The 17,823-nt window shown below is 42.6% G+C and overlaps 1 protein-coding gene across 2 annotated transcripts in view; it reads left to right on the forward strand.

Annotated features, from left to right (window-relative positions):
* The window catches only part of Spire1 (spire type actin nucleation factor 1), a 116,694-nt gene that overhangs the window by 19,022 nt on the left and 79,849 nt on the right, over positions 1-17,823 (forward strand). For both annotated transcript variants that reach the window (XM_041639210.1, XM_041639211.1), the window contains exon 2: positions 3,985-4,019. In XM_041639210.1, coding sequence (XP_041495144.1) covers positions 3,985-4,019 — 35 coding nt within the window. The remainder of the gene's footprint in view (positions 1-3,984; positions 4,020-17,823) is intronic.

Here is a 17,823-nt window from a genome sequence, read left to right on the forward strand (position 1 = left end):
AGATGAGCCCTGGAGTGTTCCTACACCTCCCACCTGCTGTGTTGGCATGTGAGCATGTGCCAGTCATGTGACTTCTCTGGCTTGCCATGTCTCATCTGCAAAGTAAATGGATTGTGCAGTCCTGTCCAAGGCCTTTGTAGCTCTGATGATGTGTGATTAGGATTCCCATTCCTAGGTCAGCACCTGGGTGTGGACTTGGATGACAGAATTTGTGGGTGGCTGGGAATGTTGTGCTCCTAACCGGCATGTGTTCTTGCATGCTCAGCAGTTCGTGTGGGATAACCAAGTGCAGTTGCGTCTTACACAAGGATTTGATATTCTTTAGAAGAGTAAGTTTTGTTTTGCATCAGGTGATTACAAGGAATCTAATTTCAGTAGCCTATGCTTTTTAACATCATACAATAATTCCTTAAGTCCATTATTTTTCAGGTGCAGAAAGTTGTTCACAGCTTTTTATAGTTGTCCTAGCCAGCCAGCATCAGAAGTCTGCTGAGGGTTCCTGAGTTGAATCAGGCAGGATAGGCTCACTGTGTCTTTGCAAAGTGGAGTCTCCCATTTTTGGTGTACAGAGCTAGTTTTTCAAGTTGGGTAATAAATACTTCTAGTTCCAGATCAGCACCCAGTGTTTCCTCTCCTTCCCACAGGTTAGGTTTGTATGTTGTCACACAGCACAAGCCATGACTTCTCAGCATTGCTCTGTTTTCTCCTCTGCCTGTGCTGTAATGGAAGTGGATTTTAGAATCTTCACCAATAAAAAGCATATTTGCTAGTCATGGTCGCACACATCATTAATTACAGCACTGGAGAGGTAGGCAGATCTCTGAGTTTAAGGCCAGCCTGATCTATACAGGGAGTCCCAGGCCAGTCAAGGCTACATAACCAGACCTTGTCTCAAAAATGAAATAAACAAGCAAGCCCAAATTTCTAATACTTGTTTGTTTGCTTTCCTTCTTTCATGGTGGGGGGGGGTGGGCACGACGATGACGACAGGATCTTGTGTAACTCAGGCTGGCTTCAAATTCACTATATAGCCAAGGATGACCTTAACCTTTTGAATCTCTGATTGTCACCTCCCAAGTGTTGGAATTATAGGCATGGTTTCACAGTGCGGGAAATGAACCCAGTGCTTTCTGTGAGCACTGCACTCTACCAACTAAGCTGTATCCCCAGCCCTTGGTTTCAGAGTTTTTGTGATTTTTTTTTTCTTCCTTACGAATTATTTCCTGGGGCTGGAGAAATGGCTCCGTGGCTAAGAGCACTGGCTGCTCTTCCAAATGTTCTGAGTTCAATTCCCAGCATCCATATGGTGGCTCACAAACATCCGTAATGACATCTAGTGACCTTTTCTGGCCTGCAGACATGCTGCATGCATGCAGAGGTTTCATTCATAATAAATAAATAGATCTTCCCTGGCCGTAGTGGCACACACCTTTAATCCCAGCACTGGGGAGGCAGAGGCAGATGGATTTCTCTGAGTTTGAGGCTAGACTGGTCTACAAAGCAAGTTCCAGGACAGCTAGGGCTGTTTCACAGAGAAACCCTGTCACAAAAAACAAAGCAAAAAGAATTATTTCCTATTGGTGATGTGATCCGTGTTCTTTAAAGGATGTTGCTTTCTTCTGTGTTACAATTTGCTATCCTGTCCTCCTTTTCCTCTCCTACAGATTAGAGTACTCAGTGTTTCCCCACAGGTAGACTCTCTGCTCTACTTTGAGCTGTTTCTAATGGTGTTCTTAGGTAAATTAATTAACAATTCTATAGAAGTCTTAACTCCTATAAGTAATCCTCCACAGTATTATGGTCTGAAAAGTCTTATGCTTATATAAATAAAATATATATCACCATATATGAGTATAATTTTATGTTAGCAACAAACTTATGCCATATATTCACTGGTATATAAAAGCCTTATAACTTAAAGTCATTTTGTATGCATGCTCAAATAATTTTTATTGCTTTTATATACTTTTTATTTTACAAGACCCAAGGTCCCATTTTCTAGTTTGAGTTTCAGCACTGTTTTATATTACATAGGATTATAGTAAGATCATTAGGCATTAAGGAACTGTGGTTTCAACTGTACTTTTCATTTGAAGAATTGGGTGGCATACAGCTATGATTATTTTCTTGGATGATGTCACCATGAACAGCAAGATGGCTAAATCCTTCTGATCATTAAAAATTTCAATCATGGTAGAATCATACTGTGAATAGGTACAGATGTAGCAGGCTGGGAGAAGTAGGAGTTACTAGGAGAGTAGTCCTGGGAGGGAAGGCTGTGCAGACATGTATAAGCCTTAGACAGTGATGTGTAAGATGAGTAGATGGGGCTCATGAGGTGGCTTAATAAATTAAAGGTGCTTGCCACCAAGCCTGATGATCTGGGTTCAACCCTCAAGACCTGGATGGTGGAAGGCCTTCTCAACACACATGTGCTATGGCACCTGTTTGTGTACACACATATACAGATGAATAATTGCAGGGGGAAAATATAGATGGGAAAAATTAAAAGTTTCTGCCACCCCATGTAAAGTTATTATCTGTTTTTTTTAAATAAATTACTCTTAAAGTAGCAGCTTTTATTTTCAAAGTATGATTTTTGTCCCAAATTGACAAAATATATGGTTGTACAAGTTCTTGGGTATTATGTCTCATTGATGAGAAAATACTATTGTTGGTATAAATACGCCAACTGTTGCTGAGTTCTAGGGATGTCTTAGTTAGGATTTCTGTTGCTGCGATGAAACACCATGACCAAAAAGCCAGTTGGAGAGGGAAGGGTTTATTAGACTTCCACTTCCACATCATTGTTCATCACTGACGGAAGTCAGGACAGGAACTCAAACTGGGCAGGATCCTGGAAGTAGGAGCTGCTGCGGAGGCCATAGAGGAGAGCTGCTTACTGGCTTGCTCCACCCCCACCCCACGCTTGCTCAGCCTACTTTGTTTGTTTGTTTGTTTGTTTTTCTGGGGTTTTGTTTTCTGTTTTGTTTGTTTTATTTTTCAAGACAGGGTTTCTCTGTAGCTTTGGAGCCTGTCCTGGAACTAGCTCTTGTAGATCAGGCTGGCCTCGAACTTACTTCTAGATCTGCCTGCTTCTACCTCCTGAGTGGTGGGCTTAAAGGCGTGCACCACCGCTGCCCGGCCAGCCTACTTTCTTATAGAACCCAGGACGACCAGCCCAACGATAGCACCATGGGCTGGGTCCTCCCCCATTGTTCACTAATTGAGAAAATGCCTTTAGCTGGATCTCATGGAGGCATTTCCTCAGCTGAGGTTCCTTCCTCTCTGATGACTCTAGCTTGTGTCAAGTTTTGACACACAACCAACCAGTACAAGGGGTTTCTTTCTTCTTTTTTGTTGTTTTGTTTTGATATAAGGCCTCACTCCCTAGTTCATGCTGGCCAAAAACTAGATTTTCCTGCCTCAGCCCAAGAGTCCGTCAATGACTGTCTGTCTGTCCCCCTTTCTCTCTGTTGTCTGTTTGCATTTTTGAGACATTGTCTCACTGTATAACCCTGACTGACCTGGAACTCACTATGTAGGCCAGCCTCCTTGAACTTATAGAGATCCATCTGCCTCTGCCTTGGGAATTAAAGGTGTGCACCAACCACGTATGGATTTTTCCCCTTCCCCCTTCTTTTGATCATAAATGCAGTGTTTTCTTTTTCTTTAAAAATGTCTTTCTTTTTTGGGACAGTCTTGTAAGTCCTGGTTGTCCTGGACCTTGCTCTGTAGACCAGGCCATCTCAGAACCTGCAGTGATCTTCCTCTCTAGCATCTTGAGTTCTAGGATTATGAGTATGCAGCCAGCATGGTAACTGAATGAACGAACCAACAACTTTGTACATGAAAAAAAATTATCCTGCCATTTGTTGTTTTCACATATTTAATTAAGCTGTGACTATAGTTGCTTGAACATATTACTGATGACTTTAAAACCCCTCAATCATTTGAAAGTAACTTTTTGTATTTCTATTACAGGTAAATTGGGATATTCACATTGTACAGAAACAGAGGTAAGATAAATGTATGGATATTTCTGTAAAATAGTCTCGTACTTTTTGGCATGACTTGAGTAGTGAATTCTTGCTGTGGGTTTCTCAATTTTCAGATAATGTTATATTTAGAACAGGCACGTAACTTCTCTATTCAGGAAGCGCAAATGTGAAAAAAAATCAATTACCTGTCTACTTGGCTATAGCATTAGAAGAAATGGCTTAAACATAGCTTATTTCCTATATTCGTAAAATGATTTACCATTCAGAGCCCTGAATAAACATTATTTAAGTTTATCTTATTTTTTCATAATTCAGTCTGGTGTGTTATGATCATATGATATGTTATGCTTGGATATGGAAGCTTCCATAGTGCTTCTTTAGTAGAACAAGAAAATTAAGACATGGGCATTGTTCAGTTGAAATTAATAATGTGAAATGCTTGGGTATTTTTAAAGGAGGTTTATTATTTTAAAATACATTTGATAATTTTATTTGGGATTCTCATGTGAAATTTGAGGAGTTTCTGTGTGATTGCTTGTGTTCCTTACAGAGTTTTCAAGGATAACATTGGATGCCGGGCTGTCTATATGTGTGTCGTCCTGTCCAGTAGCAGAGTGCCATCTAAGACTAGAATATTAGCAACTTTGTTAATGTGTACATATTTAAGAAATTGTAGCCAGTGGTGATGGTACACGCCATTAATCTTATAATTCTAGTGCCTGGGAGGCAGAGGCAGGTGGATCTCTGTGTTTGAGGCCAGCCTGATTTATAGAGTTGAGTGGCAGGACAGCCAGGGCTGCAGAGAAACCTTGTCTCAAAAAGAGAGAGAGAGAGAGAAAGAGAGAGACAGAGAGAGAAAGAAATTTTGTCTACTTTTATAATGAATCTGAGTGCTGATAATAGGTTTCAGTAAATTTTAACTCCTTTTGTGTAAAATGTAAGCTTCCTAAAAGATGTTGCATAATTAAAAACTAAAAATACATTCTTCTTTTTAATTCAATTCATTTTTATATTTTCTGTTCAACTTTAAAAGTATAAAATTTTCAAATTAGTTTTTTAAATGGACTAAGAATTTAGTATTTTTTTTAAAGAACTTACTGTTTTTGTTTAGTTAGGATTTTTGATGTATTTTTCACAAGATAAAAAGAAGTAAGCTCAAGCAGAAGAGAGAAGTATTGCTGTAGTTCCAGGGTCTGTATATTTATAGCTATGACATTCTGAGCGATGAGTTTTCCCCCAGACCATTGCCTATAAAATACTTAATATAATTTCTGTTAAGCTCATAGGACTGTGGAATTGTAAAAAGAAAATATATCACTATTGTAAATTAAGAGTCTACAAATACAGTTCACATCCATCTGCATTTGACCTTGAAATGTCCTAATGGAAAGCTTATCTTGAGCCTCCTTCTCCTGTCTCACGTTGTATTGCCTGTATTGCCGTGAGATCAGCATGGTTTTAACACTGTGTGATATCTGAGAGGGTGGCTATCAGACTAACTGCAGAGGCATGTGTAATATCTGAGAGGGTGGCTATCAGACTAACTGCAGAGGCAAACCTGAGACCTGGCTGCCCACTACCGAGCCCATTAGAGTGGTAGAAAGGTGTAAAATTTTTATTTTTTGTTCAACAGTAATTTTTTTCTTACTTAAAAGTTTTATTTATATTAATGTGCTGCAGGTTTAATTGGTGAAATTAATAAGTATCTTTAAATTTCGTTTTGATTTCTGGCATTATGAATGTTAGTGGTTTACAGGCTGCATCAATAAAAGCTCTTTAGTGGTGAATTTTTGTTTTGTTTTGTTTGTTTGTTTGTTTGTTTTAGAAGAGTATCAAGGTTGGAAAACCAGGCACTCTTGGGCTGGAATAGAGCCTGCAAGTGCAGCTTGTTCCTGAGAAGTGGGGTTGGAGGGAGAGAGGAAGCTAGTGTGCTGAGGCAGCAACATGGAGTCCCTGATGACTGACCACAAAAACCAGTCCTGGAGAGTGGTTGCACTAGGCTGGAAAGGGTACTTTTGAGAGCCTGTCTTGGTTTCTGAATTGATTTTCTCTTGAGGAAGGAAACTCCCATATCCTAGTGTGAGGCCGAAGCCTTTTGTACTCTTGCCAGCAGGAAGGCCAGACTAAGAATGTATGGAGTTAGCTGTGTCAGGGCTGTGTACATGTGTCGTGTGTGTACATGCCTGAGCTTATGAGTGGGTGTGGGTGGTGGTGGAAGGGCTGGTCAATGCCCTCTCCTTCCAGCTTCCTAGAGTCCTGGTGGACTGCTGCAAAGGACGGCAGGATGAAGGTGAAGAAGCATGCCTTGATAGAGTATGTTGTTAGAAGGTCCTGGTTCCTAAGCAGGGTTCATAGGCTCAGGAAGGGACAAAAGGGAAATTACCTTTTCTGAGGCTGTAGTAGTCTAATCAAAGCAATGTAGTCAACATAGAGTTTTAATAACACATAAAAACCATGTTATGAATTACCTTTTAACTGTGAATTTTAGTTTATTCTTTGATATTTCACAGTTGTATACAGTGTATTTTGATCATGTTTACTCTTATTTCCCCTCTCAAACTACTCTTGGATCCCCTTTTCCCCCATCTCCAAGTTTCATGTCCTCTTTATTTTCCCCTTAAAATGTAACTGCTGAGACAATTTGTGCTGCACATGTGTGCATAGTTGTGAAGCCATCCCCTGGAACACTCAGTCTACCAGGGGCCAGGCCCCTAAAGAAAGCTGACTGTCTGTGCTGGTTAGTTTTCTTGTTGTCTTGACATAAGCTAAGTTTTTCTGGGAAGAGGGAACAGATTGAGAAACACCTCCATCACAGTTTCTTGACTTTCGTTTGTTGTGAGATGGTGACAACCCTGGGTAGATGATCCTCAGTTGTATAAGCTGAACAAGCCAGTAAGCAGTGTTCCTCTGTGACCTCTGCTTTAGTTCCTGCTCCAGGTTCCTGTTTGCACTCCTGCCCTGATTTTCTTCCATGCTGGACTGTAAGTGCTAAGATGAAATAAACCTTCTCCTCTGTTGCTTTTGGTTAGGGTGTTTATTGCAGCAATAGAAAGCAAAGTAGAATATTTCCCTAGCAGTAATAGCTCCTTAGCTAGGGGTAGAAGCTTATGAGCCCCTCCCCTCAGGCCATGCTGGAATGCTCTCTGAATTCTCTTCCAGGGCTTGTCACCTCACTAGCCATGAGTTTATGGCTAGATTACTGTATCAGGGTACCTGGTTTCCTCCTGTGGAAAGGCCTTAAATTCAGTATAAAGTGCTGGCTACTCTAACATTCACGGCAGTAGTGCAGCCATGAGGATATCAGTCGCACCATATTCTGGTCATTATTGTGACCCACAGGGTTCACAGCTGGGTAAAACTGTTGATGGCCATCCCCCACAGCAGTCTGTAGATCACTTTCTGGTACTACTAAAGCTGGCTGTTAAGGACAAAGCTTCAAGGTCAGCACTAGCTTCATTTCTCCTTGTCCTGTGACGAAAGTGTGTGATCCTACCTGGCATAAAGTTTGGGAAGACAAGTAGGAGCAATGCCTATATCCAGTATTGTTTGGGGACACACACTGTCCCCACCCCATACTGATTAGTTTGATGTTGTTTTATTGTTGTGAGTTCGGATCTCTTTATGTAGCCATACTGTCTTGGAACTCGCTATGTAGACCAGGATGACGTTGAATTCATAGAGATCTGCCTGCCTTTGCCTCTTGAGTGCTGGGATTAAAGGAGTATGCCACCATGTCCAGCTGGCTTTTTGTTTTGTTTTGTTTTGTCAATTTAACACAAGCTAGGTTCATCTGGGAAGAGGGAATTTAAATTAAGAAAATGTCTCTATCAGATTTGCCTATAGGCAAGTCTGTGAGGGCATTTTCTTTATTAATGATTGATGTAGGAGGGCTCAGCACACTGTGGGTGGTGCTTCTCTTTGGCATATCGTTCTGGGAAGTATAAAAACAATTGTAGCTGAGCCAGATGGTGGTGATACATACTTTTAATCCCAGCACTCAGGAGGCAGAGGCAGGTAGATCTCTTTGAGTTAAAAGCCAGCCTGTTCTACAGAGTGAGTTCCAGGACAGCCAGGAGTTTCAGAGCTACACAGTGAAACAAAACAAAAAAGAACAACATCAAAAACAAAAAGAAATGAGAGGAAAGGTAGACAATCTGAGCAGCAAGCCAGCAAGCAGTGTTCCTCTATAACCTCTGCTTCAGATGACCTTGCTGTGCAGCAGGACTCCTGCCTCAGCCTTCTCTGTGTCAGGGTCACAAGGCACACCACTTGGCTAGCACAGCTGTATTCTTTTTCTTTTTTTTCTCTCATGGCTGTTGGACCCTGAAGTCCAGTCACCGAGGAGGAGTTGCCCCAAGAGACCATTCTCACACCGCAGTTGATGTAAAAGCAAGAGCATTTAATTCTGTCGCCACAGGGTCTTTCAGCATTCGAGAAGCCAAAAGACCTCGAATGAGTGTTACAAGCTGCTTTTAAAGTAAAAAGCCATAGAAACAAGGGGTGGGGGGACTCGGGGGTTGTTCTTCAACTGTTAGGATTGGCTTATTCAAAGTGCAATTAACAATAATTGGTCTGGGGGCTGGAGAGATGGCTCAGAGGTTAAGAGCATTGCCTGCTCTTCCAAAGGTCCTGAGTTCAATTCCCAGCAACCACATGGTGGCTCACAACCATCTGTAATGAGGACTGGTGCCCTCTTCTGGCCTGCAGTCATACACACAGACAGAATATTGTATACATAATAAATAAATATTTAAAAGATAACAAAAACAATAATTGGTCTGAGCCAGGACTGGAGAGCAGTTGCCAGATCAGGTGAGGTAAGAGGAAACATTTGAGGGCTACTTTGACCCCTTCCCAGGGACTGAGTCAAAACACCTGTGGACATCTGAGAGTTATCTTGTCCCAATTCCAGGAGCGGAGCTTTATTTGGAGAACACTCACAAGGACTCAGGGAGATGGAAAGTCCCCAATCAACATTCTAGTAGGTGCAGGTGTAGTTGTTAGGTTCCCAGGGGTGGTGGTGGGGAAGCACTAAGGCTGAGAGGCCTCAGAAATCGCCTCAGAGTTTTACAATGGCCAGCTTTTATATGATTTGTTTTAAGGAATGTTCCTTTAAATAAAAACAGGGTTTTCACTATGTAGCATATGCATCTACCACTTGAGTGTTGGGAGTTCAGGTATATGCTATCATGCCTGGCTTCTATGTGAATATTTAAAAGTTTTTAATAGGCAATTAAATTTCACCCTTTTTTTGTTCTTAATAATTTTAAATTTTAATTGAAATATAATTACATCACTTCCCTCTTCTTTTTTTTCTTACCAAACCCTCTCATGCTCTTTCCCCCCAACCCTTACCACCCCCCATTGCCTCTCAAATTCATGGTCTCTTTGATTATTACTGTTACATACATACATATGTGTATATAAACATAAATATATAGCTATAGCATGCTGAGTCTGTCTTATAATGTTTGTATGTGTATAATTTGAGGGCTGACCACTTGGTTTTTGAAGGCATTTTTTTCCATTGTTTTATAAACACACCCCTTTGTTAGGCATCATCATGGTCAGAGTCAACCATTCCCACAAGTCCCACCCCCATAATTTTCATATTCCCATGCCTAGCAGCCACTCACTTCTTGCTGCTCTTAATGCTTTAAGGAGCTCTGCACGCTCCCTTCCAGAAGTGGGTCACTCTCCAGCTGGTAACTTATAAATTTGTAAATGGTGACTGACCTGTGCTTGCACTTGCCTGTCTAGAAGGCAGCTCTGACCCAGGGTTAAGACAGCTTTAACTGCTGCCATTGTATAAGTTTTCCTGCTTCCATTATTGAAATAGTATGTATGGATTGGAACCCTTGAAAATTGCCAGACACTTGAAATTCCTGGGTTGAGCTGGACTTGTAGTTTCCAATCTGAGCCTGGTCCATTCCGTCTTGTAGACTAACTGCTGCCGGTCATAGAGCGCTCAGAGCCTTTGCAGGAGAACGCCTAATGAATAACTAGAGCGGGCTGCTGGTCTCGTGGAAGGTTGGCTATGTTTTAAGTGGAATAGGTTAAACCATTATATAACACGGAGTTAGCTTTTATCATTACTTAATCTTGATAGAGCTCATTTAATTGAACACTCATTGATAGAGCTGATTGTAATCTGTGCAACAACAGAAAAATTGGAGCGTCACTGAAAGGAACTGTAAAAACACTCATGACTTATTTTTATTTTTACATATGTATATGTATGTGGGTATGTGTGATTGAGTGCAGTGCCCACGAAGGCCAGAGACATTAGATTCCTTGGAACTGCGGTTATAGGCTGTTGTGAGCCACCCGAGGGGGGTGCAAAGAACTCTGGTTCTCTGCAAGAGTAATGGCTGCTTTTTGCTTCAGAGTCTGCTCTCCACCTTCTCCTCTTATATTTTAAACACTAAGTTTACACGCTTATGTCATAAAAACTGTTTGTAATATTTATACTTTTACATTCATTTTAAAAACTGCTGAGGGTCTACTGTGGTGAGCATTGATAGAGACATTATTTTAATAACAATCCTATGAAGCTAATTTTATGATTATTGACATTTTGGAGTTGGGAATTAAAGAATAGAGAGACATAGTACCCTTCGATGTTAATCTTCCCTGTTGAGTTTAGGATCACTTGGGAGACACACTTGTGGATATGCTTGTGAGGATGTCTCTAGAGAGGTTCAACTGAAGAGGGAAGAGTCCCCTTAGCTGTGGGCAGCACTGAGTAACTGGGTGGAGAGGTGGAAAGGAGAAAGCGAGCTGAGCACCAGCGTCTGTCTCTGTGAACACAGTGTGCCGAGCCACCTCATGCTCCTGCTGCTGTGCCTGTCTCCTGTGATGGACAGGACTGGCCAAGTGTGAGCCAGTAAATCACTTTCAGTTGCTTTTGTCTGCTGCCTTGTCACAGAGAAAGTCACTGATAGACTTGCCCAGCTCAGATGGCTGGTAGGCAGCCGCATTCATTGCCTGCTTCCCTGTGTCGTCGTCATCCAGCTTGTTGTTGCCTTTGGTGTAACACAGCTGCACAGGGCTGGAAGTCATCTTGCTGTCCCTTTTCTGCACGTGCCTCTTCCACGTGAGTACTGCAGTGACGGCCTTTTGAAGCCAGGGGCTGTGCTTCAGCTAAACTGAAGCTTGGGAAGAGGCTCGAAGGCAGCCCACGAACCCTCGGCCCTCATGGATTAGATGGGTGCAGGGTTTTTCTGTAGGAATTTATGAAATAGGCTGATTCTAAATCAGAATGATTTAAGAATTGTCCTATATATTGAAGTCCTTGGGGAAATTGGACCTGTAATTCTTGGTGTGCCTTGGGAATGAGTCAAAAAATACATTGACGTTAGTATCTTAGGCTTAATCCTTGTGGTTATGGATAGTTTGGGGCATATACTTGAGTAGACGAAAAAGTTTCCAGATAACCTAAATCACTAAAGGTACTATGTAGGGTTTGTTGCTTTAGTGCAGAGTGTAACATTGGAAAATGTGCATTTGGTCTTTAGCTAAATCTGCCTGTTCTATTTTGACCTCGCCTCTGGCTCGTGGATGCTCATGTGACAATTAGGTGTATACTGCTTTTTAAGTTGACACTGGCTAAACCTTGCTTAATTTCAGAAGTGATAAAAAAAAATCTAACTTGAAGTAATGGGATGTTTTTATTAAAAGTAGCAGGTTGAGGAAATAGCTCAGCTGGTAAAGTGCTTGCTACACAAGCCGGAGGGCTTTGTTCACACCCCAGCAACCCTGGCACGGTGACCGATTGGAGAGCATTGTTGCCTTTGCTGGAAGTTGACTGGAAGATAAACCCAGCTGTCTGAAGTTCTGTGAGATCCCAGTATGGCTACCCTCCTCCTCAGAGCCAGTCTAGACGCTCCTCCAACACTGGGTAACATGGCCATGGACTTGGAACCTCAAGCATCCCATGATCCTTTCTCTGTTCTGTTGCTTGGAGGCATATTGCTGGTCTCACATGACCATCAGGATGTGGAGACCACAGGGCCACCGTAGAGTCTGTCTGTATGATCAGGGACACAAACCGTATGGCATGCCTCTCACTGTCAGAGCACACTCCTGCCTCTCAGGTATCTTGCCAGCTGTGTATGACCCAGGGACGTGAGACAGATGAATACCTTAGGAGCTGTGTGTCTCACTTGTGCTCTTTATAAAGACAAAAATAAGGAACTAGGTTAAAGGAGACTAAACAAAGACAAATAGAATCGATGATACTTTATTTGGAGCAAAGTACAGAGAAAACATTTAGGGGACAGTCACTGACATTTTAATATGTATTATGCATTGCATAGGTGATAATTTTCCTGATTTGGGTAACTACTGTGGTCGCCTAAGATATGTCCTTAGCTTTGGAACATAAAATCCACACTATTTGGATAGTAGGTAGGCATTGTGTGTGCTGCTTTCCTCCCAGATCTGAGGGAGGATAGGCAAGTAGGGAGCAGACGAGGCATGATCTCTGTCATTGGCAAACCTGGTAGAAGACAAGTAGAAGTTCTTAAGGGCTACTCTTGAGATGTTTCTGAAGCTTTAAAATTATATCAAAATAAAGTTCCCCAAACTGGCTTGAGTGGCAAGGACATGTCTTAGAAGTTGGTAGTCTGATTGGGGGTTGACCTTAGTTAGTGCTGGTCTTTCACTTCCCAGTTCAACTCTCACAGGAACTTCAGTTGAAGCATGTCTTTTGCCATGCGCCAGGGATCCATAGGGGCTGCCTCCTTTCTCCTTGAGTCGATAAATATTGTTGCCCTTTAAGTTGAAAGCTGCGAGGTATGGTGTTGCACACTTTTTATTCCAACACCTGGGAGGCAGAGACAGGCAGATCTCAGAGTTTGAGGTCAGTGTGGTGTACAGAGTGAGTTCTAGAACAGCCAGAGCTGTAACACAGAGAAACTATGTCTTGAAAACAAATAAGAAAACAAACAAACCCAGACCTATAAGCAGTGCTTTATGTTATACATCCATTGAGACAATACAGCCTGAAAGCAGGTGAGAGGGGAGAGCCCTTTCCTTTTCTTCTGTGGTCATTAAATGTCATTAGACTGTGTCTTGTCGGAGGGAAATCTTAGAGATAAATATTGTTTTAATAAAACCTAGGAGCATGGATAATATTTTACCTCAGTGCTTCTGAGGTAATTTTAGATTTGAGGTACCTTATAAACATTGTATATATGTTGCTGGGTGGTGGTGGCACATGCCTTTAATCCCAGCAGTTGGGAGGCAGAGGCAGGCAGATCTCTGTGAGTTCGAGACCAGCCTGGTCTACAAGAGCTAGTTCCAGGACAGGCTCCAACGCTACAGAAAAACCCTGTCTCAAAAAACAAAACAAAATAAAAACAAATAAATAAATAAAAAATAAAGAAAACCCCAAAACCATTGTATATGTCTAGTTTAGTTTAAAATATAATTGTAGACCTGTAGGGTGGCTTAGCAAGAATAGCTACCTGCAGCTAACCCTGACAACTTGCGTTCTATCAAGCCACATGGTGGAAATGACTCCAGAAAACTGTCCTCTGACCTCCACAGGCATGCCATGACATATATGTGTCCCCTCCATACACATGCACCCAGTATAAATGAATTAAGGTGTAGTGACTAAAAAATAATTGCATATAGTTAGAAAGACATAATCATACCAGGCAAGTATAAGAAAATATGTAACTAAATGTCACAGTTATTAGTTTCTACCACGAATTTCATAGTTTTGAAATGTCAGTGATTTGATACCCATTCTTTTGGTGACTCACTCTGGTCTGTTGTATAAAAATGCAAAATATCCAGACTGTGTGCTGCCTTGGCCTGCAGACACCAGTACAGGCCAGCTGTCTTCACACCCACCACCTTAACCAGTTTCCTGGAGTCCCTAGTAGATGCGATTGGGCAGGGCCTACACACCCAGCTATGCAATAGTGTGGGCATGACAGCCACTGGATTCCATTCTTCTTTCCTTCATCTAGCATATTTAATTAGGCACTGGCCCAGTTTGCTTTCTGTTGTAATAACACCAGCCAAAATCAACGTGGGGAGGAAAGGGTTTACTTGGTTTACAGCTTACAGCCCAGTGCAGGAGCTCAGGTAAGAACTTGGAGGCAAGAACTGGCACAGCGACCAGGGGGAGTATTGCTTGCTTGCTGGCTCACTCTCAAGCTTGTGTTCTGCTCCCTGTACAGCCCAGGCCCTACTGCCCAGGGATGATACCACCTGTAGTGTACGGGACTGTTTGTATCAGTTAGCAATTAAGAAAATGCCCACAGCCATGCCCACAGGCCAATCTGATAGAGAGGCATTTTCTCAACTGACTGCCCTCTTCCTAGGTGTGTCAAGTAGACAACCAATATTAGCTGTCACTGACTTCCTGGAAAGTGCTGTCAAAAAATTAACTCAGCTATTTCAGGCCTTTGAGAAGCTCAGAAAAACCAATGGAAAGCTTATGTACTTTGCTTCTTGAGCGCTATTAGTACAAGAGAAACAGGGAGCCACAGCTGTTGATACGTAATTCTCAGCAGATCGTTATGCTGCAGCATTTCTTCCTTGCCAAGCATGTCTTTTAAATAGCAGATTTATTTTGGGGACCCTGAGATGAAACAATCATTTACCAAATGCAGAGCTGCCAGGCACAGACATTCAGAATTAGTCTTGCCCTCGTTCTTGGTACTGGTATGACATAGATAAGCTGTTCTGGCTTCTACCTGTCTCCGTGAGTTCTCAGTGCCTGTTCATGGTTAAAGCAGCACCTGCCACCTGCTCTGAGTAGCCTTTTCCTCCACATCATTACCCCTTGAACCCAGACAGGAGGAGTGGCTGATGGGAAAGGAAACAATGACAAGTTTGAGTAAGGGGCGCTCGGGCTATATGAAGAGGCCAGAGCAGCAGGTCTGGCGCACCTTTGTCAAGAACTTTCATTGTGAAAGCAACAGGGCTGTGGAGGTTGGAGTGGAGTTTGCTTCTTCTTAGTGTGGAGGAGGAAATGAGAGGTTAGCAGGGTCCTGAACAGCTCACATTTGCAGTGAGTATGTATTTCGTGTATCCCAGGCCAACCTCTTAAGTTGCAGGAGGAGAGTGAAGTTCTGATCCTGTCTCTACTTCTCACGTGGTGGGGTTACAGCTGTGCACCCCCTGCTCAGCTTGTACTCTGGGTCGAACCTAGAACCTCCTGCACCCTGCGCAGACCCTCTACCAGCTACATCTCTAGCTTCTGGTGACTTCTTCCAACATGACGTCAGTCACTAGAAAATTAATGACAAAAGTCCTGCCTCCCATTTCTTTTTTTTTTTTTTTGAATTATTTATTTGTCATTTTAAACATTAAGAATAATCAAAAAGGAACAAAACAAGGACAAAAAATTGTCCTTGGAATATATGGAGTTTTATCTAAGCTACAGATTTCGCCAGTAAGATTTCAGTGTGAATTATTTGTCATAAGCAACAACAATTCTGTTACTAACGTTGATTACTCAAAATACTCCCTCTAACTTTGCAGGGAAATATTTCTTTCTAAGCTTCTATACAGTAAAAATTAAAGTACTCAGTGACTTGCCTTTTGTGTCGGATTTATGTATTGCTGTATTTTTTAAAATTAGAAGTAGAATGATAAAAAGAGTAATGTGTGCCTGTGACCCAAAAAAGGGCAAAAGAAAACTGAAATGACAGAGTGGTTCCAAGAGTTGAAGAGTTCATACTGAAGTGGAGGGGGGGGGCTCCTGTTTTACTAGACACATGAAACAAGACAGAGTGCTCGCTGCCTTTGCTTAGCTTCTATCTCAGTCCTTACCTTCTTTTTATTAAGTAAAAGGTGGTCTAGGCCTTCCCCTTTTCTAGGCCTTTGAATTTACTTGGAAACTGTCCACGTGGAGTCAGACCCCGCTGCACACCTGTCCTTGACAGTCCAGAACTCTGCAGAGTGGGCCTGGGCTGGAGCAGCGATAAGGACTCGCGGTCTGGCCATTGTGTCCTTCCAACAGTGGCTCCTTGTGAGGCAGGTTGAGTGCATCAATGCCGCATTGTAGTTTGGTTTGTGTAATCGGTACAGTGTCTCTTCCAGCCCTCTCCCCAACTTTCTTCAGGTGGCAAATAGGTCAAGGTGATGTCCGATGAATGTGACTCCCTGAGGTACATGAGGAAGATAGCAAGGGCAGACTTCTCAAATGACAGTGGCCTCTGACCTCAGAACTCCACAGTTACTGCTGTGTGACATCTCTACTGACAGTTACCTCCCCAAGCCAGACTGCCCCCCCCCCATGTGTGTGCACGCTTGTGCATGTGCCAGAGGCTGACATCAGGTGTTTCTCCTCAGGAGCTGTAGACTAGACTGGCCTCGAATTCAGTGATTTCCTTGCGCCTGCCTTCTCAGTGCTGGGATTAAAGGTGCGTGCCACCACTGCCTGGCTTGTGAACTCACTTTTATAGGGCATGTTCTTTGATTCTTTTTTTTCTGATGTTCAAACATACAAAATAGTTTTGTTTTCAGAAGTATGTCCTCTGCCCCCTTCCAGTGACTGCCTACTGAGCTGCAGCCAGAGACATTTTCTCCCTGCTCTGTCTTTCTGCAGTCCAAAGGCAGAGTGACATCATGCCTAATGCCACTCTGCGGGCTTTCAGGGAACCCTTCATAAGAGTGCTTACAGGAGTTGGCCAGGACTCTGTTGGTCTGCAGCAGCCTGGCTTCTCAGGTGGTGTTGCCTCTCTTGTTCATCTTCACACGCACTGGCCACCGTCCTGTGTGACAGACACCTCAGGCACCTTCTGTCCCAGGGCCTTTGTACTGGCTGCTCCTGCTTCTAATGCTTTCCCAGATTGCTGTGTGCCCATGCTGTGTGCCCAGCTCTCTCTCACCACTGGCCTGCCTCCCTCCTGCTCTGCTGTAGCCATGGGGTATGGCATGCGTTAATTATTACAATTTTACACCGCCACCTTGAAATACCTGTTCTCTCACCTTTTTCCTACGAGAACGTAAACTTTAGAGAGCACAATTATTTCTTGTGTCACTGCTGTCACAGGCTCTGTAGTAGTAACTGATAACATCATCTTCAGAGAGTTTTCTCAACTGTATAAAATGGGAACATATTTATTGTGTTTGTAGGCATCATTTTAGCTAAGCACTCCTCCCGTGAGCTTATGTTATGCTCATAAAGAAATAATCAGCCAGGTGGTGGTATATACCTTTAATCCCAGGTAGATCGTTATGAGTTCGAGGCCAGTCTATAGAGCTGTTATACAGAGAGACCCTGTCTCAAAAAACTAGTACAACCCATTTTACAAACTGCGCACATAAACGCAGGTGTAGAAAGACCCTGACTCAGGAGAGGTATCCTGGTATGCCATGTTAGTCTGGGGGCCTGTGGAACCTTCCCCCATGAGGATGGTATCCTCAGGGACCCCCGGGGACCCTCATACTAATGTCTTTTCTCCACAGAGCTCATACTGCCCTTTCTCTTGTGGCTTGGGCTGTGTTGTGGACGTGAGGCTGATGCCTCTTTAGAGCCTTATCTAGTTTAGTGTTGTGCTGTGGCCTCACACTGATATGCTTTCTAACTTTATGAGGAAAGTTCATTTCTAGTTTTCAGACCACATTGGAAGAAAACTTTGAAGCTTAATGTATTCAGCAGTTAAAATGGCTATTCAGTTACTGGTTACAATGCCCTTATGTGCCGATTAGTCTAAGCTTGAACTTGCAAACCTCTTTGTCAGTGTTTGCTTTATGCAAATAAAGTATGTGAGCAGCTAATGGGAAAGGACTTATTTGGTTAACATTAAACCACCCTCCATGTAGCAAAAGGTAACTTGCTCTTCAATGACAT

Source organism: Microtus oregoni, unplaced genomic scaffold, assembly GCF_018167655.1.
Source record: "Microtus oregoni isolate MIOR12 unplaced genomic scaffold, Mior012 000057F_ref0000458, whole genome shotgun sequence".
NCBI lineage: Eukaryota > Metazoa > Chordata > Mammalia > Rodentia > Cricetidae > Microtus > Microtus oregoni.